This window comes from Mustela nigripes, chromosome 8, assembly GCF_022355385.1.
Source record: "Mustela nigripes isolate SB6536 chromosome 8, MUSNIG.SB6536, whole genome shotgun sequence".
NCBI classification, from domain to species: domain Eukaryota; kingdom Metazoa; phylum Chordata; class Mammalia; order Carnivora; family Mustelidae; genus Mustela; species Mustela nigripes.
Window position 1 is genome coordinate 13066854 of NC_081564.1, and position 27606 is coordinate 13094459.

The 27606-nt window shown below is 41.9% G+C and overlaps 1 protein-coding gene across 1 annotated transcript in view; it reads left to right on the plus strand.

The window, feature by feature from the left end:
• Positions 1-27606, plus strand: part of FBXW8 (F-box and WD repeat domain containing 8) — a 126427-nt gene that overhangs the window by 36793 nt on the left and 62028 nt on the right. The window contains exons 4-5 of the mRNA XM_059408516.1: positions 769-857; positions 13662-13819. Of these exons, the coding sequence (XP_059264499.1) occupies positions 769-857; positions 13662-13819 (247 nt within the window). The remainder of the gene's footprint in view (positions 1-768; positions 858-13661; positions 13820-27606) is intronic.

Here is a 27606-nt window from a genome sequence, read left to right on the forward strand (position 1 = left end):
AATGAGCTTTGTACAAATGATCCCAAACCCACAAAGGGGCATAGAGTGGAAAATACATCTGTCTCTTGTGTCTCTCTGCCTGCCACCTGGTCCCCTCAGGAGCAACACTCGTCATGGGTTTTGGGTTTCCTTCAAAAGAACCGTTTCCGGGGTGCCTGGGTGGCTCAGCCAGTTAAACGTCTGCTCAGCGGGCAGTGTGCTCTCCCTTACCCCCAGCTTGCGTTGTGTCTGTCTGTCTCTCAAATAAATAATCTAAAAAAAAAAAAATTACCGTTTCCATGAACCTCTGACCTTGCAGTCTTTATTTTCCCCATCCTGATTTTATCTTTGTATGTCCTTGCTCATTTTATCCCCCGAGAGTTCATAAGGGCTGCTGACAGGTAAAATACCATAAAATGCCTTCTGTCCTCTGAACTGAACTAAATACACGTGATGCATTTCCTCAGATACTTGCCACTGCCCACCTTCTGTGCATCGTAGCTGTGTGCTCACACACTGCCTTTGGACCCTGTAACCCCCTCGAGCCCAGGAGCAGCGACTTGCATGTCCCATGCCCCCACCCTCCTCTTCAGTGCATCTCATGTGTGCGGTAACCCGTACATGCTAACACCTGATCTTATTAGTTGTCACCTTTGTCCTTTGAAATGCCCGCAACTTTGAGCACAATCAAGTGCTAAGAAATCGCCGTTGAACGTAGCTGGAAGTGAAGTGCCAGCTTCTGGGGATCCCAAGAACAGTACAAACTGTATCTCCCTTCTCCTTACACAGAATCGCAAAGGTGCCGTGAGCGAACTGGAACACATTCCTGATGCGGTTTTGTGCGACGTGCATTCCCATGACGGCGTTGTCATTGCCGGGTAAGTGAACGCAGTTTTTCACTTAATGATTAACTCTTCATCTTAAGGTCTTTCATTTTTCATTGGCCACCCTCTGAGTCCCAGTGACGTTCTCTTCCCCTGAGAGCACGTACCTTCCCACAATAGCCCGGGTTTGATGGAAAATCTCCACGATTCTGTTGTCCAGTGTTCAGGAGTCTGAAGTTAGTAGTGGGAAGCGAATGGTGTCGAGTGTAGAGCTATAATCCATTTATCTCAATATGTCTTTCCTAGCCTTTAAATCACTCTTGTGGCATGTTAGGTTAGATTTTCATTAAGGCAAACAGTCTGTATTTTATGAAGACATAAAAAAGTCAAGCAAGAATAATACATGTTGGCACAAACAGAGCCTGTTCTTACTGTCTTGTTCTGAAGCTGTTGTTATGAGAAAGGGCTGTGACCACATGGGATACTCCTTCCCCACCACACAGCACCTGTTTGCTACTTGTCCTGAAATAAGCTTTTTAGTGGTCTTCATCACCAAGAAATTTAATTTTAGCTTCTGTAAATTCCTGTGGCTACTGTCCCAAAAACCTCTTTCATGAATTCTTCCTATTTTACTAACAGATGCAAAAAGGTGTTTTTTAATGTACAGTGAGAAGACCAGTTTGATCTTTGGATTGAGAAGTGGTCTTTGAACTACAGTCCCACACTGTATATTTAATGCCCTGAGTAGAGATCATAACATTTAAAACCCTGAGTCTGAATTGGCTTTGGAGTGAGCCCCCCAGGAGAGGTTCCTGTCTGGAGGACCAAAAACAAATCTTGGCCTGAACAGCTTGGTGTAGTAGGTGAGTCTTTTTCTTTAAAGAAGACTCTTTGCTTAAGAAGCACCATTGGAGTTTAAAAAACTCCAAACAGATTATTTTGTGATCTACCATACCTAGAAAAAGTATCTTTGCTTGAAACTAGATATGCCTGGAAAGAACGCTTTTCCTTAGCTTTTCTTTTGCTGCGGTGATGTAGAGGTGAATGCCTTCTTGGGAGTGCTGTAGAACCACTGTTTTTGGAAAGATGAATGGACCTGAACTCTGGAATTCTGTCCATTCAGGTATCAGTGCGGCTTTAGACTTTTGCTTCTCATAGCAGAAATGTGGGCCTCAGAGCTTATGCTACATAAGGTCCTTTGTGCCTACAGATTCTAAGGCTCCATGGTAACTCGGAAAGGACTTCTGTCCTTCTAGCTTACAGGGGTCTCCCAATGTGTCAGGAGGCCTTTGAGGACAGAATGTTGAGATTGGACTGAGAGTCCGAAGGGAAATTAGAGATAAAGGAAACTTTAATCTCCAAAGCCAAGTAAGAGTTTATCTGGACGTGGCCCTCACAAAGGCCGGCTGGCCATGAGTCCAGATGCCAGCCCTTCTTTTCCTGCCTCCCTGTTCCCCTGAGGTCTGCTCAACATTACAGATTATGCCAGCACAACACAAAGCGATGGCAGAGTTTTGTGGATCGATAAGATGAAACGTGATCTGTGGGTCAGAGAGGCTCCTCCCGGCTCCTCTTTCTAAGAGAACCTTATGTTTATGGCCTAGCATCGGGTACTTCAGTCTTGCTTGTGTGTAGAGCATCTTGTGTTTATCATTAAAATTTTATCTGGTGGTTACGGTGCTTGTTTTCTGGGTCAGATCTCGAATCCCTTTTCATTTGAGACAGCGGTGTTTGTGGTTACCTCATTCCCAATCAATGTTGTATTTACCTGGCTTTCTGCAGCTCTGCATCTCCAAGGAGCTGCTTGCAGAGACCCTGGTCACTCCACCTTCTCTCGCCCAATCTACTCAGCCTGTGTTTCTCTGCTTTTCCTTCATTTCCTTTTTCTCCCTTTGAACATAGGCAGAATTTGTTCAGGGGCTTAAGTTTTATGTGCCTAGAACTAAACTGTGTAACCACTTTGCATTGAAACCTGTTAGGTTTACTTCCTGTAATTGACAGCAAAGGCGCCTGCAGAACCCCTTGCTTTTTCCCATCTTTTCACACCTTTGTGTAAAAGGTTCCTGGTTTGGAGATGCCTAGAATAATTTTTATTACTTAATGAGCCTCGCAGTTGACCCTGTCTTGGTTCTGCCTTACTTTTCTTTTCACTCAAACTAGAGTAACCTTCAAACACTTACGCACTCCAGTGCACCCAAGGCCCAGCATACTCATCAGCTGAGCAGGACCTGGACGATGCCTCTTACCGGGCTTGTCTTCCAGCAGAGGAAGTGGATACTGTTGTCAGAACTTTTGGTTTTTTGTTCTTTTTCCCATGAGTCTTTTGTTTCCCTTATGGTCTCATGGATGGTAACTTCCAGTTACTTTTTCCTTATGTTCCAAGCCCTTTAAATTTGTTTCCAATTTAACTTTTTCCTGATTACTCATCTCTGGTACCCTTGACTTTTCCCACAGTCTCTGATTGCCTCTGGCCACATCTCTCTCTCTCTTTTAATTGAGATATAATTCCTATACCATAAAATACCCTTTCAAATCGACGAAGTCTGTAATTTTTAGTATATTCACTAGGCTGTGTATCTATCTACCGCTGTCTAATCCCAGAACATTTTCATCACCCCAAAAAGAAACCCAGTCCTCCTCCTTTAAGGTCCAACTCCAGTCTTGTCTCCTCCCAGGGGTGTCCACAGCCCCCTGGCCTATTAACCCCACCCCAACATCTGCCTGTTTCCTAACTCTTGGAGAAGTGACTGCAGCTTATAGTGCAGCTTTGCCTTGATTAACATTTTTGTTTTCTGTTGTGGCTTTACTTTGAAATAATTAATTTCACAACCATGTATTTTCTTGCTGTTAATTTGTAAACATCTTTTTCTTTTTAAAGCTAGAGGTAGTGTGTAATATGCAGTGCCCTACGGTGCTTGTACATTGTTTTGTCTGAAGGAAACATTATAATTTGATATGCCGAACCCCCTCCGACCTGGATACTGAGTGTTATGTGGAAACCTGAGGAAATCCCTAATTTGTCTGGTCCTTGATTTCTTTGTCCTTTCCACTTAGAATCATGTCATCCAGAACCTGGAAGAAACCATAGAGGTTAGCTGTTCTAAAACCCTCTTTTACATGGCTGCCTGGGGCTTGGAGGTCTGACGAGCCGGGAGGGTCAGGCGTGCACTGCACCACTCCACTGTTCTTCTGCAATGTCCACATGGACAGCCAGCGGGTAGGGCTGCCTTCTGGAGCCCTTGTTTGCTATTCCGACAGCTCATCTAGGACAGCTTCATTTTGGGTTTTCTTTTGTGGCACATATCATTCTTTTCTGTTAAAAAAACGAAAAAGTGGTAGTAAAACCATGTTCTTACAAAACCGTTAGAAAGCAGCAAAGAGAAAAAGCCACCTAAATCCCAGCATGCTAACGTGGCTCTTGTTATGGTTTTTGTGTATGCAAGTTATTTGCTCATTGTTTTATGCACAGTTTTACATAAGCCTAGCCTACCTTCTGTTTTGGCCTTTATTCCTCACTAAACTGGTAAAAATTTTTTTGTGTTATTACATGCTTTTCATTATTTTCTTTGATTTGTCATAAAAAGTCCTACAATGTATCTTATTTTTTTTTATCATTCCTCTAGTATTGGACATTAAAGTCATTTCCCGTGTCTTGTTATTAATGTGTATATTTTACATAGGGGTTTTCAGATTTCCCCCCTTTTTAGTACTGCCAGTCTTCTTGAAAAATTATAAAACATATGCTTATTGGGGTCCCTATGTGGCTCAGTCAGTTAGGTGTCTGCCTTCAGCCCAGGTCATGATCTCAGGCTCCTGGGATAGAGCCCCACGTGTTGCTCCCTGCTCTGCAGGGAGTCTGCTTCTCCCTATCCCTCTCCCCTTGCTCATGGGCTCTTTCGCTTGCTCTCTCATAAATTAAAAAAAAAAAATTAAAAAACCTGCTAACTATAGAAACTTTAAATTGCATATAAATGTGTAGAATAAAGAGTCCTACATCTTTCTATATCCTTTAGTGTGATTATTTTTCTAGGCTAGAATCCCATTAGTGGAATTACTGGATTTAGGGGAATGAATTTTCATATTTTCCAGATTAAGAAATTATTTTTAAAAAGCCCTCATAACTCTCAACTTCCTTCCAGTCTGACTTTTGGGTGTGAAGTCTCCAAACCATCCCGCAAGCCTGCTCTCCTGACCCTGCCTCCCTCCCTTCTGTCAGGGCAATAAGTAAGAGGGGACACATTCGTGTCTTAACCTCCTATAGTCTGGTTTCTATCCCAGGCCTTCCACCACACTACACTGTCTCTCAGATCACCAGGGCTTGCAAACTGGTGGCTTTTCTTGGCCCATTGCCTTCCACATGTTGGCAGTGTTGGGTCTTGTTAACTGTATCCTTCTTAAAATGATGGGGGTGGTGCATTGAGCATCTCTGTACCTTTGGAGCCTAACACTGGACCCAGGACTCAGACTTTGAGGAAAGTGTGTACAGAATGAAAACTCCTTACACTCCTGAGACCGTGCACTTTCTGGGACTCTTTACTGCGTCTTTGACCTGCCCAGGCTCCTCCTGTGGCCCTTCTTGCCTTTCTGTGGTCTCACTTGGCCACTTAGCAGTGATGTGCAAAATTCCAGAAAACCCAGTTGCTGTCTTTGCTGGGTAGATAAGAAGTTCCCGCAGCCATGACAGAGTAATTCAGGCACAACCTTTACTTTGTTGTTTCAGCCAAAATTTTTCATTTCTTTAACTGGAGAAAAACTTTTGTTCAGAAGCCACCGATGTCCATACCGGAAACCCCCTGTCTGTCTCAGAGTCCAGCCTCTAGCTGCATTTTCTCTGTGATGGGGTAACCCTCCTGAAACACAGTGAGGGTGGGTGTATGCTTTTCCGTGTATTTAGAAGAGAGATTATCTGGAAAGTTTGTTGATAATAAGTGATTAGGAAGTGTGGTTTTTGTTTTTGTTTGTTTGGGTGATGACAGCTCTGAGAATTTTGAAATGTTTCTTAAATTATATTTCTCATTAAAAGAACAGAAGAGATGAGCACATGAAAACATGCCTGTCCTGTTTTGTGATGCGGCAACTGTTCTTGTCCCCAGTTGCACTCTGGAAGTTAAGAGCATTGAAAACAGATGACATCATGAGTTCAGAAGGGCCATATTCTAAACCTGAGCTGTAGGTCTAGGTATGATCCACCAGAAGTAGACTTGCTTTACTGCCACCTAGTGAAGGGGAGAGTCTCAGGTAAAGCTTCCAGAAGGTCAAGCTGGGCTCACTGGAGGCCTTGTGCCAGCTCTGCTAACCATTAAGCTATTAGCTCACCAGAAGCTTTTATTAGATGCCCAAGAGTATGGTGGTGGTTTGCAATAAACTCCCTCCTTACTTAAGATTCGTAAGTCTAAAGCATTTCAGTCTGCATAAGAGAGCATACTTTTCTAGTCACATTAGAGGACCTTTTCCTCCCCGTTTTGATTTAAAAAAATAACAAGCACCCTCTTTGTGTCAAGGTTTTTCTCTGCACTCCTAAATATTTCTACTTCGGTTTCTGCTGCTGTGATGTTGCCTTTTTAGGGTCTGGTTTCCGCTTTTACTGGAAGGAACAGTGACCGTGTACCAGTGTTTCTCCTCTGCCAGAAATGGTTGGAAGGAAAATTATCATTTAATGTTGCAAAATATCAACTCTTATCTCCCTTAGAATATGATTGTCCCATTTGGTCTCCTGCATTTCATCCAGCTCTGTTCCCTTTGAGGCAGTTGTGCCCAAGTAGACAGGCGAAAGGAGTGCCGGTGCCTCCTTCCAGCAGCCAAGTGACTTCTGGCTGTTGTTCTGGCTTTTCTCTTTGTTAGCTTTGTCTGTCCACACAACCCAGGCTTCTGTAGGCTGGAAGCAAAGCTTTGAGTTCCCGGTTTATGTGTACATAAAATCTCATGTCTGAGTCTCTGATTTGCTTGGCACTTCCAGTGGAATTTTCTCATTTGTGATTAGGAACTGTAGGAAAATAATGGTTCCTGCATCTAAAGTAACTTGAAATACTATGCTTTTAGCCATTTTCCCACCACTTTTTCCTAGTAATTAAAAATGTGCCTTTTCATTGACCATGTACCATGCCACAATATGACTTTGCTCTGAAATTGTGTATATTTGCCCCAAATTTTAAAATCTGCCTAGGAGCTAAAGATGGCAAGGACGGGACTGAGGGGTTTAATAGTTGGCTAGTTTCAGGTGAATGTATAAAAATGGGTAATACCTTTGGCTTGCTTTTGAGACTCTTAAGATAACGTGCTTTGTAAATAGAGACAGGTGGTAAAGTTGTGTTAGACAGATGTCACCTCACTTAGGAAGGACATGCTTCCTATCTTTTTCCTTCTTTAAGAACTTTTTCTCTTGATGGTTTTCTTGCAGCCTTGGTTTATATATATAGATTTTGTACTGCTGCTCAGTATGACATTGGACTGTTTGCCATAAGGAATTTGATCATTACCCGTTAGGGACCTCTTTTTAAAAATACCTTTAAAATTTATTTTCTGCCATGAGGTGTACATGCTCTTCTGGTAAATAAGTCTGAGGTAAGGTATTGATAAGAGCCTGGAGGAGACCATTACATTTATTATACCCTTAATGAAGGAGCTCCAGAATACCCTTAATAAATACTGGTGAACTCATGACTGCATTTATCCATCTCTGGTTCTCCAAGGAATAATGGGAAGGGCCCTAGCTACAATAACTCTGCATAACCATCATTGACTCTGACTCTATTGATTGTGATTAACCAAGATGTATGGAAAAGAGTTTTAAGTGTGTAGTGCATGTATCTCGTAAGGTCCATTAAGATGTTCATTATTTTTCAATCGCTGCGTCTTAAGCTGCACTTGATGTCTGTAGTAGAGCTTTTCTGCGGAAAGACTGCACTGTGGGATTGAGTTCATTTTGTTAATTGCATAATACTACGCAGTCATGTTTCATAGAAAACAGTAAATACTCTTGATTTCATTGATTTGTATTCTTTGGTTATTACTAAATAAAGTATGGAGCATGCAAATAGTTCTTAAAGCCTCTGCATGGTGAGGGCAAAAATGGTTCTTGAAATGAGCGGTGCTGCATTTTGGGGGGCCTCTGCCTAATTGCTTGGTGGGCTTGAAACCAGTTTTGTCCTCTGAATTTAAGCCGGTAGATTCATTCATTGAACTCTTACTGAGCACAGAAGAATGCTGCAGAGACCCCTCCCTTGCTCCCAGGCAGCAAGGAGTTCAAGCCCCTGCAGTGACAGAATAACTTGGGAGATGCTAGGGTCGGGGGAGCAAGGCATCTGCCGTAAGACCCTAGGGAAGGGCACCCAGTACAGGCTCAGTCAGGCCGGGTTCTCCTGGAAAGTGACTTCTCAGCTGAGGGAAGGATGACAAGGAGCCGGCTAGGTTAGAGTTTTATGGGGCAAGGATGCAAATAACCTGCTTACACTCTGCCACTCCTCAGTCCCAAACCAAGGGCAGGCGTTAATAGTTCAGCACAGCATTTACGTTTCTGGTACGCTGCTGGAATTCAGCTTCAGAATCCTTCTCAACACAGGGCTGCAGGCAGCCTCAGTTGATGTACTGGATTTGACACACAGACCATTTGCTAGGCCTGGCCTGAGGCCTCATGACGAGGCTCCTTTCGGCTGTTGTCAGTACTTGGTCAGAATAGAATTGTGATTTTGTTTGGGGATGGTTGTATGAATATGGCTCTGTAGAGGCTGAAGTTGTATCAGCCTTTCTGTACATCCTCCCGTGTCACCTGTGAAGTGCATATGGGAGGCACCCTTGCTTCTGCCCGGCCTCGCACTCCTTGCCAGCATAATGAGCCTTTTTTGTTGGCTTATTGCCTTCTAGTTAGAGATAGTGGTAGAATTGATGGGTTAGGTTCACGGGCTGTGTCCTGCAAGCCTGAGTCACAGTATTAAAGACGATAAATTCCTTATATTGCACTTCAATGGGGATGGTCCTTAAAAGCCATATTTGTTTGAAGACACTGTCATCTGAGGAGGCGGCCTGGCTCACTGGCTAAGCAGCAGTTTGAGGAAAGCCTGGGGACCTCTTTTGATCCCAGCGGTGCCACTAAATTATTTTTTTTGTGACCTTGGGTAAGTCACTTAACCTTACTTACAGCATTCCTAAATCAAAACAACCCCCAAGGTTGTCATGAAGAGCCTTAAAAAAAAAAAAAAAAAAATTTTTGGGGGAGAACGCTCAGGCTCCTGGAAGCAAAACGTAAACACCCCCTTCCATCTCCCCACCAGAAGGGTTAAAGGTGGGGCTTGTTTTATTTTGCTTTTAGCCATACAACATTTCTTCTTTTTCTTCGGGCCTCTTAGTCCAAATGAGTAGTCTGTTCGTGGAAACTTAGTAGTTAATGGAAGCTCTTTGGTGGTAAACCATTGTAAATTGGCAATTGCTCTGGCGCGCCGAGCTTGAGAGGCTCTATTCCCATTCTTTCAACAAAAAATCAGCTGTGGTCTCTGACCTATTTATTTGGAGGTAACCCTGCCAAGCGTAAAAAAGATTGGGAAGGCGTACAGTTTCACTGGTCCATGCCCTGGACTGGGACATCCTCAGTCATCTGGAACAGGCTTCTTATTCCTTGTGTTTTTCTTTAGTGCTCTCACAGCAGCTAATATATTAGTTGCCGTTGTACTTTGCACAGACACTAATTAGAGAGCCATCAACATTGGGGTCCAAAGGCTTACTGACAATGCAACTGTCATAGTGGCGTCTTAATTGGTTGAGTGTAATTGTCATTAGGCAGCGATAAAGACATCTGGAGCTCTGGAGAAAAATCAGCTTTTTTTCCTACCTCCCTTCGATATCTGTTCTTGCTTCTCCTGGCCAATGTTGTTAAGCACTTTTAGATCACATTTAGGGTTTGGTCCAGTTCCCTCTGCTCCAGCCATCGTTTTACCCTCCTGAAAATGTCTGTTTCTTTAGCACGAGTTCATTAGCACAGAGTCTGATCTCCACTGCTATGGCTGTTCTCACTTGCCTTCTATTCTAGAGTCTGGCGCTGAGTCATCACGTGGTACCTGCTGAGCCGGTATTATTTGTTTCCCTCAAAAAAGAGAACATGGAGTCTTTTATATTTTGCCTCCTGAGCCATTTGCATTATGCTATTCTCCTGCTCTTTGGCCATGAAGAATGGAGTTCATTTAAATGGCTATCTTTGAAAGTGTTCTTCTTTATCAAAATAATTTAGCTTAGCCTATGCTTTTATACATATTTTAATCATTTTGGAAGTAAATGCGAGGAGTTTAACACCTCTCGATGTGTGTGTTCCGAGTGTCTCGCTGATCATTAGCAGTGGAGGGTGGGCAGTAGAAGTCAAAGGAGGCGCCAGTCATACCAGTCGAGTTGTTACTCATGGATACCCCCTCCCGGTCCCTGTGTATTAGCTGTGTGTAAGGCACTGTGATAGAGATAGAGCATTGAGATGTGGCCTTCTTCAGGACCTGAGCATCAAGTGGAGATGTGGCAGGTAATGAACACCATTTCTTTAGATACAGAGCAGTTGATACAGTGTAGTTGAACCAGAGAAGGCTTCATGGAGGAAGAGGGTCTGTGCTAAACATTGAGCAGTTGGTAGGCTTGTGCTAGGTCAGTGGTTCTCAGTCTTGCCTAACCGCTGGAAACACTGATGCCTGGCTCCACTCCCAGGGTCAGACTTCAGTGGTCTGGGTGTACTTTGAATATCAGGAATTTGGAAAGCATCCCAGGTGATTCTCACGCGCAGCCAACATTGGGATCCACTGGGCTGGCTTGGTAGGAGGGAAAACACTCCGGAAAAGTGGATAATGTGAGCAAAGGTGCTGCAGTAAGAGTCTATGGAAGCCAGGAATGGCAGACTTGTCCGGAGACAGGTTCATGCTAAGGAAGACCAATGAGACCTGGGAGAGAAGCTAGTGTGTGGAAGGATCTCTGTGCTAGGCCCAGTAATTAAAATGTCATCAATAAGACATTAAGGCTTGAGTAGCTAGAGGGCTTTCTAAGTGTCAAGTGCTATTCTAGTCTGACTCAGGACTTCTAGTGTTGGGCTCATAGCTATGAGCAAGACCCAGCCCCTGACCTTAGAAGCTGATGGGTTCTTGGGGATCTGGACAGACCGTTGCTGTGAGAGAAAAGTCTAGGCTGTTGTGGTGTAGGCTAGATCACAGGGAGACATGGTCCAGTGGGAAGGGGAAGAGAGGAAGGAAAAATGATTATTTGTGTCATCAAGTACTTCTTGAGGGCTTGGCTTGTGCAGGGCTGATGGGGTGGGGGAGGCTTGGGACTAAGGGGCCCTGAGGCATTGAGCGGTTTGGATGGGGGCAGCATCCCTGGGGACGGAAATGGAGAGGGCGTGGCCACCAGAACACCTTGGCAATGTGGGTGGGGCCAGGTGTGTGTGTGTGTGTGTGTGTGTGTGTTTGTGTGTGTGTGTGTGTGTTTGCTCAGTTTTGTACCAGGGACTAGGACTGATGTCACTGAGGAAAGGAAGGATTTCAGCAGTGGGCTAGTTTGTGGTGAACTAAAGCCTTTGAGGAGAACACGGGTTTAATTCTAGACCTGCGGCATCTCAGGGTCAGGGGGACAACATTTCTGTGGAGGAAAAGCCCTGTGAGGACCCGTTAGACATGAACAGAGCGCTCTTCTCTGTGGCAGCCCTGCCAGTGAGGAGAGTGAGTGGCAGCTGTATCTCACAGGGGCTCCCTGTTGTGTGTGGGCCGGCAGTTCATCAGGTTCTGGTTTTGTTGTTTTGCCTCAGAACTTTGTAAAGCGGCTTTAGGGCTGGAGCTTAGGCCCTGACATGCTCTCTGGCCACGGGGGCCCCGATGGGGTGCACAAAGGGCCCTGAGAGACTGTGTGTGCGGCCGCTGTACCAGGCATCAAAGGAAAGGAAGTACGTTTCCAAGTCCCGGAGTTCTCGGACTCCTACATTTGCTTTCTGTGTCTTCTTTTCACTCCTTGTCTCTATTTCTGATGGTGTCGCCGTCCGTCTCACCTTTCTTTTCTGAAATGGCTCCTTCCTTTCATGTAGAACTTAAGAATCTAATCATGCACAGTCTAGACGTTCAAACGTGTTATCTTTGTTCACTGTCTCTGTAGCTAAGCAAATGGCCTTAGTCCAGGGAATACCTGAGTTCTTTTCTGGGGTGTCAGGGTGAGTCTGGTAGATTTGGCGTAGTGGTGTGTGTTCTTGTATAGGGTTCCTCATTAAGAAGGGTGATCTGGAATGCTGCCTAGAGGACCTGGGAGCCAGAGGCCATGCTTTGGCCACAGTGATATCAATATCCACCCTTACTTGGCATCGCCAGGCTTAACAACACTCATGGAGTGAGCATTCCTATTTACTGGGGGATCAGTCGTCATGCGGATTTCCTTCAGCCCAATTTTTGAAAGCGTGTCTGTCTCGCTGGCTCTTTACACCACAGGTGCACTCCCCGGGCACCGTCCTGTGGGGCGAGAGCCGAATTTTCCAACTGAGGGAATTTATGTGACAGAATCATCTTTGAATCACATAATGTATATATTTACCAGCAATAATTTGAGGGAATTACTGCTATATTCAGTAAAAGAAGCACTCCTTTATCAGAATGTTCTTAGTTGTTTTTTTACATATATATTTTTTTAACGATTTTACTTATTTGAGAGAGTGTGCCCATGAGCAGGGGGAGGGACAGAGGGAGACGCAGTCTCCCTGCTGAGTAGGAAACCCAATGTGGGGCTCGATTCCAGGACCTGAGCCAAAGCCAGACGCTTAACTGACTGAGCCACCCAGGGGTCCCTCTTAGTTTCTTTATTAACAAATCTCACATGAGAGATTGATCTGTAACTACTTGATAGATATATCATGTGATAGATTTCAGTAGTTGAATTCATCTCAGAGATTATCTTGAGTCTTTATGGTTTTTATGTGGGATCCAAGAAATGCTGAAGGAACTATGGCCAGGGTCTCTAGAAGACTGTGAACCTGCTTAAAGTCATGTGCCTGTCTTTGTGTTTGTGGGGTACATCATTAGACTCTTAAAGCCTTTCTAACATGCCTCCCCGTGGTTAGCTGATTTACATGTTGAACCAAACTCTCTGTAGCAGATGTAAGGAACTTAGCATAAATACTTCGATGGCAGACAGCACACCACCTCGTCATCTGGCCATTCCATTATCCTCGTGTCTGAGGGGCCTCATGTCTGAGCAGGTTCTGGCCCTGTCTTGGCTTTGATGGAGAGAGTCATTTGTTGGAGTGGCAGTAGTAATAGGAGAGAGTGAGTGCTCCTATTTTCTAAGTGGGCAAAACCGGGGAGTGTCATGCATTTCGGCAAGAGCTTTTCATGAGAAGGCAGCATTGTCTGGCTGCTAAAGGCAAGATTTAATTGTTTCAGCAAATCAATTAGTCTTTAGGGACTTTAATCAGTCAAATCTGATGCATGGATGAGGCATTAGAAAGCTCGCGCCTGTAAGACCATTAGTCCTTAGCTTTTCTCTCTTGGTCTGTCTTTTGTGTATGTGTGTAAATACTCTGGCCTCTACAGATTTCTGCTAGTGATCCCTTTGCGGGGATAACGCAAGGCAGTAGATTGGTTATGATAGCGTAAGGGAGATCTTGATGCCAAAATCTTGTAGTACGGTGTTCTCATTTGAATTGTCACCCTTGTGCCGTGTGAGAGCATGAACTGTGTTCACAGCCTTCTGTCAGCTAGGTGACCTTTCCTCCTGTTGGAATTACTCCTCTAAATAATGTTACAAGAATGGCTGCCCACCAACCAAATCTTACTTCTGTTGTTTTAAGGTTCTCCCTGTTTTCTCTACCATGGCCCCGCTCTCTAGTCCCCGTTTGGAACCAAGTGTGCTCTTCTTTTCCAGATATACATCAGGGGATGTGAGGGTGTGGGACACCCGCACCTGGGACTACACAGCCCCTTTCCTGGAATCAGAGTATGAGGAGGACGAGCCTGGAATGCAGCCATATGTCTCCTTTGTGAGGATAAACAGCTCGCTGGCGGTAGCAGCTTATGAGGATGGTAAGTAACCGCAACCCTCCTCCCTATTAAGGAAAAAAAGCTTTACAAAAATTAAGCAGCTGTGGCCGGCTCCCCCCTGTAATCCCTCCATACATACACGTGGGCACACACACATGTTCACACACATACACTCACTCTTGCCTTTATGTGAAGAAGTTGGCCAATAACCCTTCCATGCATTAGTAGGCAATGGAGCAGAGCACCCAGTAAGACTGGTGTTTAATTCCTACTGGAACTGGCGGGCTGGGTTTCAGTGCCAGACACGAGGCTGGCCAAGCCATCTTAAGCAAATAGCTTGTTTGGTATAAAATATTAAATATACTTGGCCTACTTTTCCTTTAGTCTCTGCTCAGTCCAAAGGGAACTGGGAAAAGGGGGGATAGACAGATAATCTGTTGACAGATATGGAAAGAGAAAAATAAAAGTCAGTGCCTACCTTCACCTGGCATTTACATACCATAGAACATAATTTATGGTGATGTATTGTCTCTTTGGGATTGATAGTTATTTTTGTGTATGAACAACCATGGATTTACAGAACTAGTTAAGAAAAGCCTAAAATTATATTAACCTAAGTCATGAAACACCTGTCAGCTTGTAACTAATAGGAATAATGATTTTGATGGCTGTGATAGCCTATGCTCCTAAGTTCTATTATGTTGTGATGTTGCAATCTCCAAAAGCTTGATTTCCCCACTTGCCTGAGTTGGACCACAAAATGTTTTGGAATGTTAGTCTTCATGTCATGTCACTGTTGGAAATATTGGGAGTCAGTGAAACAACCACAGAGTCCATGGTTGGCTCAGATGGACAAAACTGTAGCAATTTTATATCTATATGTCACTTAAAAAGAGGGCTGAAATCTTGAAATGTATTACTTTATGTATTACTTTTAACATATTACTTTAACAACATGAACTCTATTCTTTCAGTTTTGATGGTAGTGGACTCCATTGATAGATTTCTTTTTAGCTTCTAGAAATTCAGCTAAGCTCTTTCTGCAGTATGTAGAATTTCCTGTATGTTTGTTGAGCTCCTGGGTAGGTAACACAAGATCGGCTTGAGTGTGTTTCCAAATTACCAGTATTTCTCTAAAAAATGAGTATGCAGAGGCTGTAGTACAATTAGAATCCTACAGTTCTAGCATCCTCTCCTAGCCTTCCTCAGCCACACACGTTCTTCGGATGGGGAAACTGGAATCCAAAGAGGCCAGCTAGGTGATTTGCTTGAGGCTGAGCTGTGAGTCCAGTAGTGAATCCAGAAGGGTGACTGTGTGTCCCAGACCCGCTGGGGTTGGGATGCACACTTTATCTGCTACTAAACACAGAGACACCTGCAGAGATGTGCGCCTGGTTGATCGGCATCCCCATGTCTCCTATCTTGGGAGCTTGAAAACCCAGCTTGAGGAGATGGGCTAGTGTGCTGCCAGTTTCCCATCATTGGTCAGAAGTGTCTTTGTCCCCCTCGTCCCTATTGCTGCACAGAAGCCTCGGGAAACCATGCAGATGGGAGACAGAAACTACCTTCTTTGTTTTTTTTATTGTTGTTATTGTTGTTTTTATTATGTTAGTCACCATATAGTACATTAGGGGGTTTTTTTTGTTGTTTTTGTTTTTTTAACGATTTTATTTATTTATTTGACAGAGATCACAAGTATGCAGAGAGGCAGGTAGAGAGGAAGGGAAGCAGGCTCCCTGCTGAGCAGAGAGCCCGAATTGGTGCTCGATCCCAGGACCCTGGGATCACGACCTGAGCTAAAGGCAGAGGCTTAACCCACTGAGCCACCCAGGGTGCCCCAGTACATTAGTTTTTGATGTAGTGTTCCAAGTTTCATTGTTTACATATAACACCCAGTGCTCCATGCAATATGTGCCCTCCTTAATACCCACCACCAGGCTCACCCATCCCCCACCCCCCAAAAACCCTCAATTTGTTTCTTGGAGTCCACAGTCTCTTATGGTTCGTCTCCCCCTCTGATTTCCCCTCTTTCACTTTTCCCTTCCTTCTCCTAATGTCTTCCATGTTATTCCGTATTTTCTACAAGTAAGTGAAATTATATGATGATGCTCTGCTTAACTTATTTCACTCAGCATAATCTCCTCCAGTCCCATCCATGTTGATGCAAAAGTTGGGTATTCATCCTTTCTGATGCCTGAGTAATATTCCATTGTATATATGGACCACATCTTCTTTATCCATTCATCTGTTGAAGGGCATCTCTGCTCTTTCCACGGTTTGGCTATTGTGGGCATTGCTGCTATGAACATTGTGGTACACATGGCCCTTTTTTTCACTACGTCTGTATCTGTGGTAAATACCCTCTTTGGCAAATACTTGGTAAATAATGGCCAAAATGTATTTTTAAAACTTGATTTAAGGGACGCCTGGGTGACTCAGTTGGTTGAGTGGCTGCCTTCGGCTCAGGTCATGATCCCAGCGTCCTGGGATCGAGTCCTACATCGGGCTCCTTGCTCAGCAGGGAGCCTGCTTCTCCCTCTGCCTCTGCCTCTGCCTGCCACTCTGTCTGCCTGTGCTCACTCTCTCTGACAAGACAAAAAACAAAACAAACAAACAAAAAAACTTGATTTAAAAAAATACAGTTAACATTCAAAAAGAGCAAAAATAATATACAAAGTAAAAGAAAATATATCCCCCGAAAAAGCTCAACTGCTTCTCCCTTGCATCCTACCTTGGTCCCTCCCCTTGTACATCTTACACATGGATCCTGTGCTACGTACTTCTCTGCAACTTGCCCTTGTTTTGTTTTTAACATAATGACACATCTTGGTATCTTTCCCTGTTGGCACTTATAGGTAAACCTTATTTTTTTTTCAGGCTGAGTACAATGGCACAATGCAGCTATATTTATAATTAGAGCCCTTAATGATGCACACTTTGATGGTTTATACACTCTGATGGTTTATTTTTGTTACTAAAAAACGTGCTGCGAGCAATATCCTCAAATACCACAAAGGACTCGTGCAGATATAGCTATGGGGTAAATTGCTAGTAATAACTGGGTTGGAAGCTACACATGCTTTATGTTTTGATAAATATTACCAGATTGCCCTCCACAAAGGTTCTTCCAGTGAATGGTCGTACCACCATATGTATGAGAGCAGTGGCTTCCTCACGCAGGTCTGATAGGTGGAAAAGACATTGCACTCTTGCCTTTGTTTTACTTTATATGGACATGTGAACACCTTTTCATTTTTTTTTTTCTGTTTCTCTGCAAATTGCTGGTTCCTGTCTGTTCTCATTTTTCTCTGGGTTATCTTTTCTGATTAGAAAGGGAAATAGTCTTGCCATACCTATTTTAAATTTTTTTTTCAGTTGGTCAGTTATTCTTCAGTGGACTTTGTTATGATTTATTTTTCTGGATGGTAGTTGTAGATGTATGTAATTTTGATTTTTGAAATCTATAATTGAGTGGGCTTTGTTCTGTAATTTAATGTTTTTGACTAAGTACTACATTTTTAGGGCTGTAAGATCAAACTAATAGAAATGGTTACCCATTGAGAAGTCTTGCTCTTTTTTTTGTTTTGTTTTTAGATTTTATTTATTTGATAGCACAAATGGGGAGTGGCAGAGGGAGAAGCAGACGCCCCACTGAGCAGGGAGCCTGATATGGGGGGCTCTATCCCAGAGCTTGGGATCATGACCTGAGCCAAAAGCAGATGCTTAACCACCTGAGCCACCCAGGTGCCCCAAGATGTCTTGCTTTTACCCATTTTTGTCCACTCCATTCTAAAGCAGCCATATATTTTAGTTCTCTTTTTATCCTCCCAGTATTTGTGCTGCAGATAAGAATGTTCGTATTCTCCCCCTTTCTGAAATGAAAGACCACAAATTACATTATTCCATATGTTGGCTTTTTTTACTTAATTATCTGTCTTGAAAGCTTGTCCCTGTCTGTATATAGAAAAACCGCCTCCTTTCTCCCCCTTATACTGCGTGGTATTCCTGTGTACAAGGACCGTGGTTCAACTTACACAGCCCCTTACTGAGGAGTAGTTGTGTTGTTTCAGACCTTCTGCTATTAAAAGGTAGCAATAAGCCTTACCTGTAGGACATTTCTTGTGAGTAGAGGAATGGTAGTTTCCTATAAAATTTATGAATCCAAGGGTAAATGCTGATAGGTTTCTACAATTTTGCACTCTCACCGGCAAGGTATGTTGGTATGCCCATTTCGTCACACTTTTGCCAGCAAAGTGTGTTTTAGACTTTGAGGTGTTGTCAATTTGATAGACTAGAAATGGTATCCAAATGTAGTTTCAATTTATATTTCTCTTAGCTTAAGATTTCTTTTCATATTTGTACCTGCTACTTGTACTTCTTTCTTCTAGTAAGCTATGGGTTATTTTTCATACCTGAATCTTGACCAATAGAGTTTATCCTGTGACAGTATAAAATACGAATATGAGGCTATTTTTTCCAGCCTCTCTTCTTAGAAAGCCCCTCACTCCCTACCTCACTGGCTCGAGGTGCTATCTTTATCAGTTTTTTGATGTGAGATTCTCTCGGTACTCAGGTCTGTTTCTGCGTGTTATGCTCTGTCTGATTGCTTACGTTTATACCATCAAGTTGGCATTGTCTTTCTGGGTCCCGCGGCATTGTTGATGTCACGATTCATGTATCTCCAATTCATTTCGGGACTAGGATTATGTCTTCGGTGAGAACTCTTGCATTTTTACTTCTCTTCTCACTCTGAGCTTGCTTTACTAGCCGATTGGGGCTTTACTATTTCTGGGATACACAACAACTTTTCATTTTTCTCTCAGACCTCAGGTGTCATTGTCTTTGGTCTCCCTTCATTTTAACAGATTGAGACTGTGATATTTATACCAACATATTCATGAGTAGCTACTTCTCAGGCAAAGACAGATTGAAAACATCAAATGCACATTTTTATATTGCTCCTTTTCAGGAGCAACAAACAGGCACTTCTTAGGCAAAACATGGCAGGAAAGAAATGTACCTTGTGGGGTCTGCTGTATGACATTTGTGACGGTGCCCAACAGAAGAGAAGAATATGATGAAATGAGTTAATGAACTTCAGCTCCCTGGCTGTGCTGAAGGAAGTTCTGTAGTCACTGAGCCCCATTGATGGTCTACACACGTATTCTCCACAGAAGGAGTCCGATCCAGAGGGGAGACGGAAGCTGCTTGGGGAGAAAGTAAGTCGTCCCTACATCCTTTTTAGCCTCCTCGCCCGGTAGGAACACTGTACACCCACCTGGGGTGTTGAGATTTGGCAAGGTGATCCACAGTTGTGATTTTTTGAATTCCAACCCACTGGCCTCATATTTCTTCTGCCTTGTTTCCGATTGTCAGCACTGGCCATCCTCCAGTTTGATTTTACCACTAATTGTGTTGCACGTTACCGTACCGAAATGAATCAAATCAAAATGCTTTTCCTGGAGCATTAGATAAAGCAGGCGAAGGTTCCGAGTAATGAGCAGATGCTGCTAATGCAGGGACAGTGGGGACCTTGCCAGGACTCCATCTGCTCCACGCTCGCCTGCCTCTGGCCCCGAGCCACAGCATTAGGGAAGGCGGTGTACTCGAAACCCACTCTCCGCTCACAGAGTTTATCTTGAAAACTCACTGTTTGGTGAGAAATGAGATTACACACTTTTTAGGTGCAAAGAAGTTCTCGTTTGTCCCTCAAAGTGGAGAGGAGAGACCAGGCACAGCGCATATTAGCATGCAGGAGCCGAGATGGAATAGCCAACGGTTGTCTCTGTGTGCTGCCATGAAGCAAGGCAAAGTGGCTTATCCACTTCTGCAGCACTCCCAGTGCAATTGTCTGAACACACACATGCTCCATTGTCAGGGGCTGTGCCCGCCCTGGGCCCGGGTGACTATGATTTCTCATTTACTGGCGTAGTAACAATGAATGGGAGGAGTGGGTCTCTCCAGGCTTCTTTTTAGCAGAGAACAGTAGGACCATGTTTTAGTTAGATGGCTATGATGAAGAGTAGGTGCTTTTAAAACTTCATAATTTTATGTTTAATTAAAAAAAAGACAGTTCTTTGATAGTTTTGCTTATGTCTCTTCTTTGTGTGACGATGGTGGCATTGGAATGTAATGATACAACCTTTGAATGTAATACTATACAATAAACAATATTCTTCACCTCCCAATCAAGATAGAAGTTTTACAAGAAGTTTAACATGCTAAAGCATTGCTTGGGAGATGGCTAAGACAGCTGGGTGTGGGATGTGGATATGACTTTTTTTTTTAATTGCCAAGACCTGCCTTTTCTGGTCATTGTTCTCTTAAGTTTCAACAACCAATTTTTGCTTGAAACCTTTGCCTAACCTTAGGTCTGGTGGACTTGCTTAGGTATTTGACAAAAAAAAAAAAAAAAAAGAACTTTTTGATAATCCCAAAATACCAGGTATAGTCCTTATAAAAGATAGGATACCTTTATAAACATGAACAATGAACAGTAAGAATGCTCGTTTTAAAGGTGCTCAGAGTGGAGTTGAACACTGAAATGCAGAGATGGTTCTTTTGGTGTCAAAGGATTTGGGGAATTGAACTTTAAATTTGACTACCATTTGGCATGGTCTAGAGTGCTAGACTGTGTTTCATACATAGACAGGCTGTGGGAATGTGGGAACTATGCTTATGTGATGGAAGTGTTTGAATAAAAACTTTTTTTTAAGTTTTTCCATTTTTCAGTAAGAAGAATTTGAAATTATATTTCATACTTACTTCTGTATGCTTTGGCCGGAATATGCGTTGTATCTACGTATTAGGGCAGTGTTCCTCAAATGGGTGTCCAGAGAGAGAATCTTGAGCAGGAGCTGTGAGATCTCCAGGAAAGTTTGTTGTTGTTGTTGTTTAAGATTTTACTTATTTCTTTGACAGACAGAGATCACAAGTAGACTGAAAGGCAGGCAGAGAGAGAGGAGGAAGCAGGCTCCCTGCTGAGCAGAGAGCCCGATGTGGGGCTCCATCCCAGGACCCTGGGATCATGACCTGAGCCGAAGGCAGAGGCTTTAACCCACTGAGCCACCAAGGCACCCCAATTTGTTGTTGTTGTTTTTTTAAATCTGTATTTTTATAGTAATCTAAAAAAAAAAATCTGGATCCTTTGACCTTGTAACTAAACCATGCAGCATGATCTCAGTATTTGAATTTGCATTTTGTGTTCACAGACAGTTGGTACCAAGTGATCACCTACATGTCTTGTGATTGTTTTTCATGCTAAGGGTTCCACAGATGACTTTTTATTTTATTTAATTAATTTATTTATTTATTTTCCACAGATGACTTTTTATAGAGGTCTGCAAGCTCTCAGATTTAAGAAACACTGGGGAGGGAAGTTCTCAATTTCTACGATTACTGCAAATTTTTTAAAAGATTTTATTTATTTATTTGACAGAAATCACAAGCAAGCAGAGAGGCAGGCAGAGAGAGAGGAGGAAGCAGGCTCCCCGCTGAGCGGAGAGCTTGATGTGGGGCTCCATCTCAGGACCCCAGGATCATGACCTGAGCCAAAGGCAGAGGCTTTAACCCATTGAGCCACCCCAGGCACCCCACGATTACTACAAATTTTTGATGTTACTACTGAAAATAATTTGGAAAATGTCTTTTCATGCAGAAAGTGATACATTGAATTTATGTTAGGAAATTTGGTGTTAATCTTCTGGTTTACTGGGGTGGTTTTACTGAAAACTGATTTTTAATAATATACCGGCATAAATTCAAAGTAGCTATCAGTGTTAGTAGGGTTGAGGTTAAAAATGGAAAGGAACAATGAATAGCACAGAGTATTTTTGTCGAAGGATAGTTTAGACTAGAGAAATAAATTGTCCATGTTCTTAAATTTACCTAATGAAATCACACATGAATTTTTTTTTTGGAGACTGATAAATCAGATTTTCAGTGTAAGAATTTAATTTCCCTTTTAATACCTGCAATTTTGATTGTGGCATTTATTCTATACTAAACCCTACAGCTCTTTTAAAGCAGAAGTAAACATATTTGTGGAACGTATTTTTGTTTTAAAAGCAAGATGTGTCTGCCTGTCAGCCATCTCAGTCAAAAAGTCATTAAGCAAGCTACAGTGGAGTAGGAAAGCAATGTTGTGGGGCAGGGACAGGTGGAGGAGGGAGTCTGTGTGGAACAGTGTCCTGGCAGGTGTAGAAGGTTTGAGACATCCGGAGAGATTGGGCAGATAAGTATATTAAGGGTAATGGAAGCCAATTTTCTCACTATTGGTGAAGGAAGTTACGGGCATGGAGAAGGACTATCCAGATGAACCCTGTGGGGCTGGATTGGAATAAAACGTGTTGGTGTGGAATTCCTGATTTTCATATAGATAAGTAAATAGAGGTATCTCTGTGTTTACATGTAAGCATATTCATACATGTCCTAGCTTCATTTGCTGTGAAGGTATAGAAGCAGCAATAGTCCAGTAGCAATGAGCATAAGTGCTTGGATCTTAAAAATACCAGTCTTGGGGGCGCCTGGGTGGCTCAGTGGGTTAAAGCCTCTGCCTTCGGCTCAGGTCATGATCCTGGGGTTCTGGAATCGAGCCCCGCATCGGGCTCTCTGCTCAGCGGGGAGCCTGCTTCCTCCTCTCTCTGTCTGCCTCTCTGCCTACTTGTGATCTCTTCCTGTCAAATAAAAAAATAAAAATAAAAAATACCAGTCTTAGGGCACCGAGGTGGCTCAGTCAGTTAAGCATCTGCCTTCGGCTCAAGTCATGATCCCAGGGTCCTGGGATCGACTCCCCGATAGGGCTTTCTTGCTCCCACTGCTGTGCTCTCTCTCACTGTCTCTGTCACTATCTGTCTCTCTTTCCCTCTTTCTCTCTCAAAAAAATCTGAAAAAAAAAATGAATACCAATGCCCACTAAAAGGAATCAGGGCTGCTTGGCGAAGAGGCTGACTCCAGGGCTTGGGTAGGGAAAGAACAAAATAATCCTGGAACATCCTTTTGTACCAGGAAATACGGAAGTACTTAAGGAATTATGGTGACATGTCAAAAGAATACAGAAGCCACCTTGAAGGTAGCTTTAAAGAGGCCAGGCTGGTCTTTTTGTGGGATGTCCTTCAATTTGGGTTTCTAATACTCCTCACGATTCGACTCGGATATGCGTTTTTGGCTGAACTATCACAGAAGTGATTCTGTGTTCATCTCCATGCATTCTGTCACGTAGCACAAGATGTCAGTTTGTCCCATTAGTGATGTTAAATTTGACCGCTTTATTAATTTGGCATCTGCCAGGATCTTGACTATGAAGTTACTTTTCTCCCCTTACTCTGTAATGTAATTAGGGTTCAGCAGGGAGATTCTTTGAGACTTAATATCCCATCCCTTATCTTCTTCTCCTCTGCTAGTTTTAGCGTCCGTTGATTTTTTTTTTTTTTTTTTGGTCTCAATTATTGCCATTATAACTGCCAATTAGTGATCTTCTAATTCCTTCTACATTTGTTAGGTGACATTCTATGGTAAATGTGTACCTCTGTTACTGTCATGATTTTGATACTCAGATTGCGCCAGATTTGGCCAGTTCTCAAACTCATGAAGGTTAAAAAAAGAAACTGTTCCAGGTTGAAGGACACAAGGCAGCTGAATGCCATGTATCATCTTGGATTGGATTCTTTAGCTATAAAGGACGTTATGGGGACAAATGGCAGTGGGATCTGAATAATGGGTATATAAAAGTTCTTGTAAATTTTCTGTAATTTTCATATTGTTTCAAAATAAGTTAAAACTTTTGTTTCTGATTAAGATGAAATAACAGGGACTAGATTTATCCTCTGCCTTAAACTGGAAAACTGGACAGAATGTATTAATGGTTTTCGGACATTAATCTCTAAGGGATCAGTCTTGGGCTGTTTTTCAAACAAGAGGAATCCTACAATTACACCAGCTAACCAGCTGGAAACAACCCAGTACAGGGAAAGGGAACCTGAACAGCTAGATCCTGGACCTCATGTTGAGGAGACACCAAGAGGTCAAGGAAGCCAAGGTGGAAAGAATTTGTGGGCCAGAGTATCAGGGAGGAGGGACCTGCACAGAGAGAATTCTACAGACCTATAGGGACTCCTCTGTCTTTGAGTACTGCTTTGCCCATGTTTGAGAAGAAATACCTGAGAGCAGGGAAAGAACCACCTGAAAGAAGGCAGATCAGTTTCTGAAGCTCACACAGGGCTGGGAATGGTCTGTATCCCCACCAACCAGCATGGAAAGACCTCACTCTTATAAGGCCATGATCCCATCCGCAGGGCCTACACGCAAGACTTAATCTAATCCTAATTACCTCCCAAGGCTCCATCTCCAAATAGCATCTCACTGGGGGTTAAAGCTTCACCCTGTGAATTTTGGGGGGAGACACAGACATTCAGTCCATAACACCAACACTAAAGCTATTAAATTCTTTTTAAAGATTTTATTTATTTTAGAGAGTGAGCAAGAGTGCATGATCAGGGGAAGAGCTGATGGGGAGAATCTCCAGAAGACTCCATGTTGAGCACAGAGTCTGAAGTGGGGCTTGATCCCAGGTCCCTGAGCTCATGACCTGAGCCAAAACCAAGAGTCAGAGGCTTAACTGACTGAGCCACCTAGGTCCCTGAAAGCCATTATTTAAATATGAATATACACATAGGTTTAAAAGTAAAAGGATGGAAACTTACACAGTGCAAACAGAAAGCTGGAGTGGCTACATTACTTTCCAACAAAATTTTAGTACAAGGAATATTAGGGATTAAAAGGGGAATTTTGTAATGATAAAGGGGTCAGTTTATCAAACAGACATAGTAATCCTAAATATGTATCTCCTAACACAACTTGGGGGTTGCCTGGATGGTTGAGTCAGTTAAGTGTCCAACTCTTGATTTTGGCTCAGGTCATGACCTCAGGGTCATGAGATCAAGCCCCACATCAGGCTCCATGCTCAGTGGGGAGTCTTCTTGAGATTCCCTCTCCCCCACTGCCCTTCCCCTGCTTACGTGGTCTCCCTCTCTAAAATAAACAAAATCTTTAAAAAAAGAAAAAGTGAAACAAATGTAGATAAATTGAAAGAGGAAATAGATAAATTCATAATTATAGTGGAAATTTCAGGCACTTTTATTTCAGTAATTGATGTAAGTAATTGGTAAGGTCATAAAAGATTGAACAACGTTGTCAGCCAACTTTACCTGATTGACATTTATAGAACTTTCCACATAACAGCTACAAAATACACATTCTTTTCAGGTAGCCTCAAAATGTTGGCCAAGATAGAGTATGTTCTGGGCCATAAAATTAGTTTCAGTAAACTTAAGAGGATTGAAACCCCGCAGAATATGTTCTCACTGAAAGTACATTTTTCAACAAACATAAAATTAAAGTAAAAATAACAGCGCTGTAATATCTCCAAATATTTGGAAATTATACAATGCATTTATAAATAACTTAAGAGTTAAAGAAGAAATCAAGAAATATTTTGAACTGAATGAAAACAAAAAACCATATATCAAAATGTATAAAATGTAGCTAAAGCAGTGCTTAGAGTGAAATTTAAAGCAATAAATGCTGAAATTATAAAAGTTTCAAATCAATGATATAACTTTTCACCTTAAGTAGAAAAAGAGCAAATTAAAATAAGCCAGAGAAATACAGTAATAAAGAACAGGAATCACAGAAATTGAGAAAATACTACAGGAAAATCAAAACTAGTTTCTTAAAAAAAAAAAAAAAAGTGACAAGCACTAGTCAGAGTGATTAGGGGAAAAAAATACCAACAGAGGGGACATCCTTATAGATCCTACAGTTGTGAAGAAGACTATAGTGAAAAATTATGAACAAGTTTATACCAGTAAACTTGATCTCTTAGATGAAGTGGATAAATTGATTTTCTTTGAGAGATAAACATTACCAAAATTCACTTAAGAGCTAGAAAACTCGAATGGCTCTATTTCCATTAAAGAAATGGAATTTGTAATGCAAAATTTTCCCATGAGGAAACCCACAAGTCCAATAACTTTACTGGTGAATTCTACCAAGCATTTAAGGAAATAATACTAATTCTGTATACTCTCATAAAATAGACTAGGAGGCAACACTTTTCAACTCAACTAATGAGACCAGCATTATCCTCCTACCAAAACCAGATAAAGAAGAAAAAGAAGAACTAGTGTATGAAAACAAGGAAACTATAGATCAATATTTCACATGAACATAGATGTAAAAATGCTTAACAAAATACTGTAAAACTCAGTCCTATAAATCATAGCCACTTAGGATTCATCCAAGGAATTCAAGGTTAGTTTAACATTTGAAAATCAGTTGATCATATTAACAGACCATAAAAGAAAAACCTGATGGTCAACTCAGTGAAACACAAATTTGATGATTAAAAACTCTTAGCTGACTAATATAGAAAGGAACCTTTCTATGAAAAACCTACAGCTAACTTCGTATGTAATGGTAAAAGACCATGCTTTCTCAAAACTCGAAACAAGGCAAGGATGACCACTTTTACTACTATTGTTATTTTAAGCATTGTATTGGAAGGCCTCCTTAGCACACTAATGCAAGAAGAAAGGTATACCGATAGGAAAGGAAAAAGAATAATTGTGGGTAAATTGTCTCTGCATAAAATCCTAAACCATCAACCAAAATGTTACTAGAACTAAAAAGGATCTTTAGCAGTGTCACTGTGAATGAGGTCTGTATGCAAAAGCCAGTTGTATTTTTTCAAGTTAGCAGCAAACAATTGGAAAAATATAATTGGTGATTAATTCAGCAAATGCCAGCGAAATATGTATAAGACCTATGTGTTGAAAATTATAAAACACTGAGAGAAATTAAATAAAGCCCAAATAAATAGTTATATTCATGGATGGGAAGATTGAATGCCGTTTAGATGTCAGCTGTCCCCTCATTGACCTAGAGATTCAGCCCAAACCTAATCAGCATCCCTACTGGCTTTTTCTTTTTTTTTCTTTTGGTGGAAGTTAATAAGCTGATTCTAAAATTTAAAATCTAAAGGAATTTAGAATCTAAAAATCTAAAAACGCTGTGGACCAAGAATAGTGAGGAATGGTTTTGAAAAGAAGTAGAAAGTTGGTAGAGTTACCCTACCCAATTTCAAAGATTTGCTGTGAAACTGTAGTCTTCAAAACAGTGTGATACTGGCCTAAGGCTAGACCAGTGGAACATAATAAAGTCCAGAAAAACCCACCCACTGATTTTTTTTATAAAGGTGCCAAGGTCATCCAGTGATGAAATAATCATCTTTTCAACAAATGATATTGAAAGAGATATCTCTAGGCCTTTTCATTCCTGCTTATGAACTTCTACTCTTACATCATGCCATCTACAAGTTAACACAAATGGATTATAGACTTAAGTACAAAACTTTGGGACAAATTTCTTAGGACATAGAAAGCACAAATTAGAAAAGAGAAATGTTAGACTTCACAAAAGTAGAAACCTTTGACCATGAAGATACTAAGAAAAGGAAAAGACAAGCCATAGACTGGCAGAAAATATTTGCAAAACACATATCTGATGTATGATTTGCATCTAGAATATATAAAGAACATTCATAACTCAAGTGTAAGAAGAAAACCAACTGAAAGTGGTAAAAGTTCATGAGGAAAGGACAGGGTCTCTGAGGTGTATTAAGAGGAAAAAGAATGCTTTTCTGCTCATTTCTACATTTGAGTGGTTCATCATCAAGAACAGAGAATTCCTCTGGTGGTTCTGTGGCCACTGGAACACATTTAGTTATTGAATTTTTATATATATATATATATATATATATATATATATATATA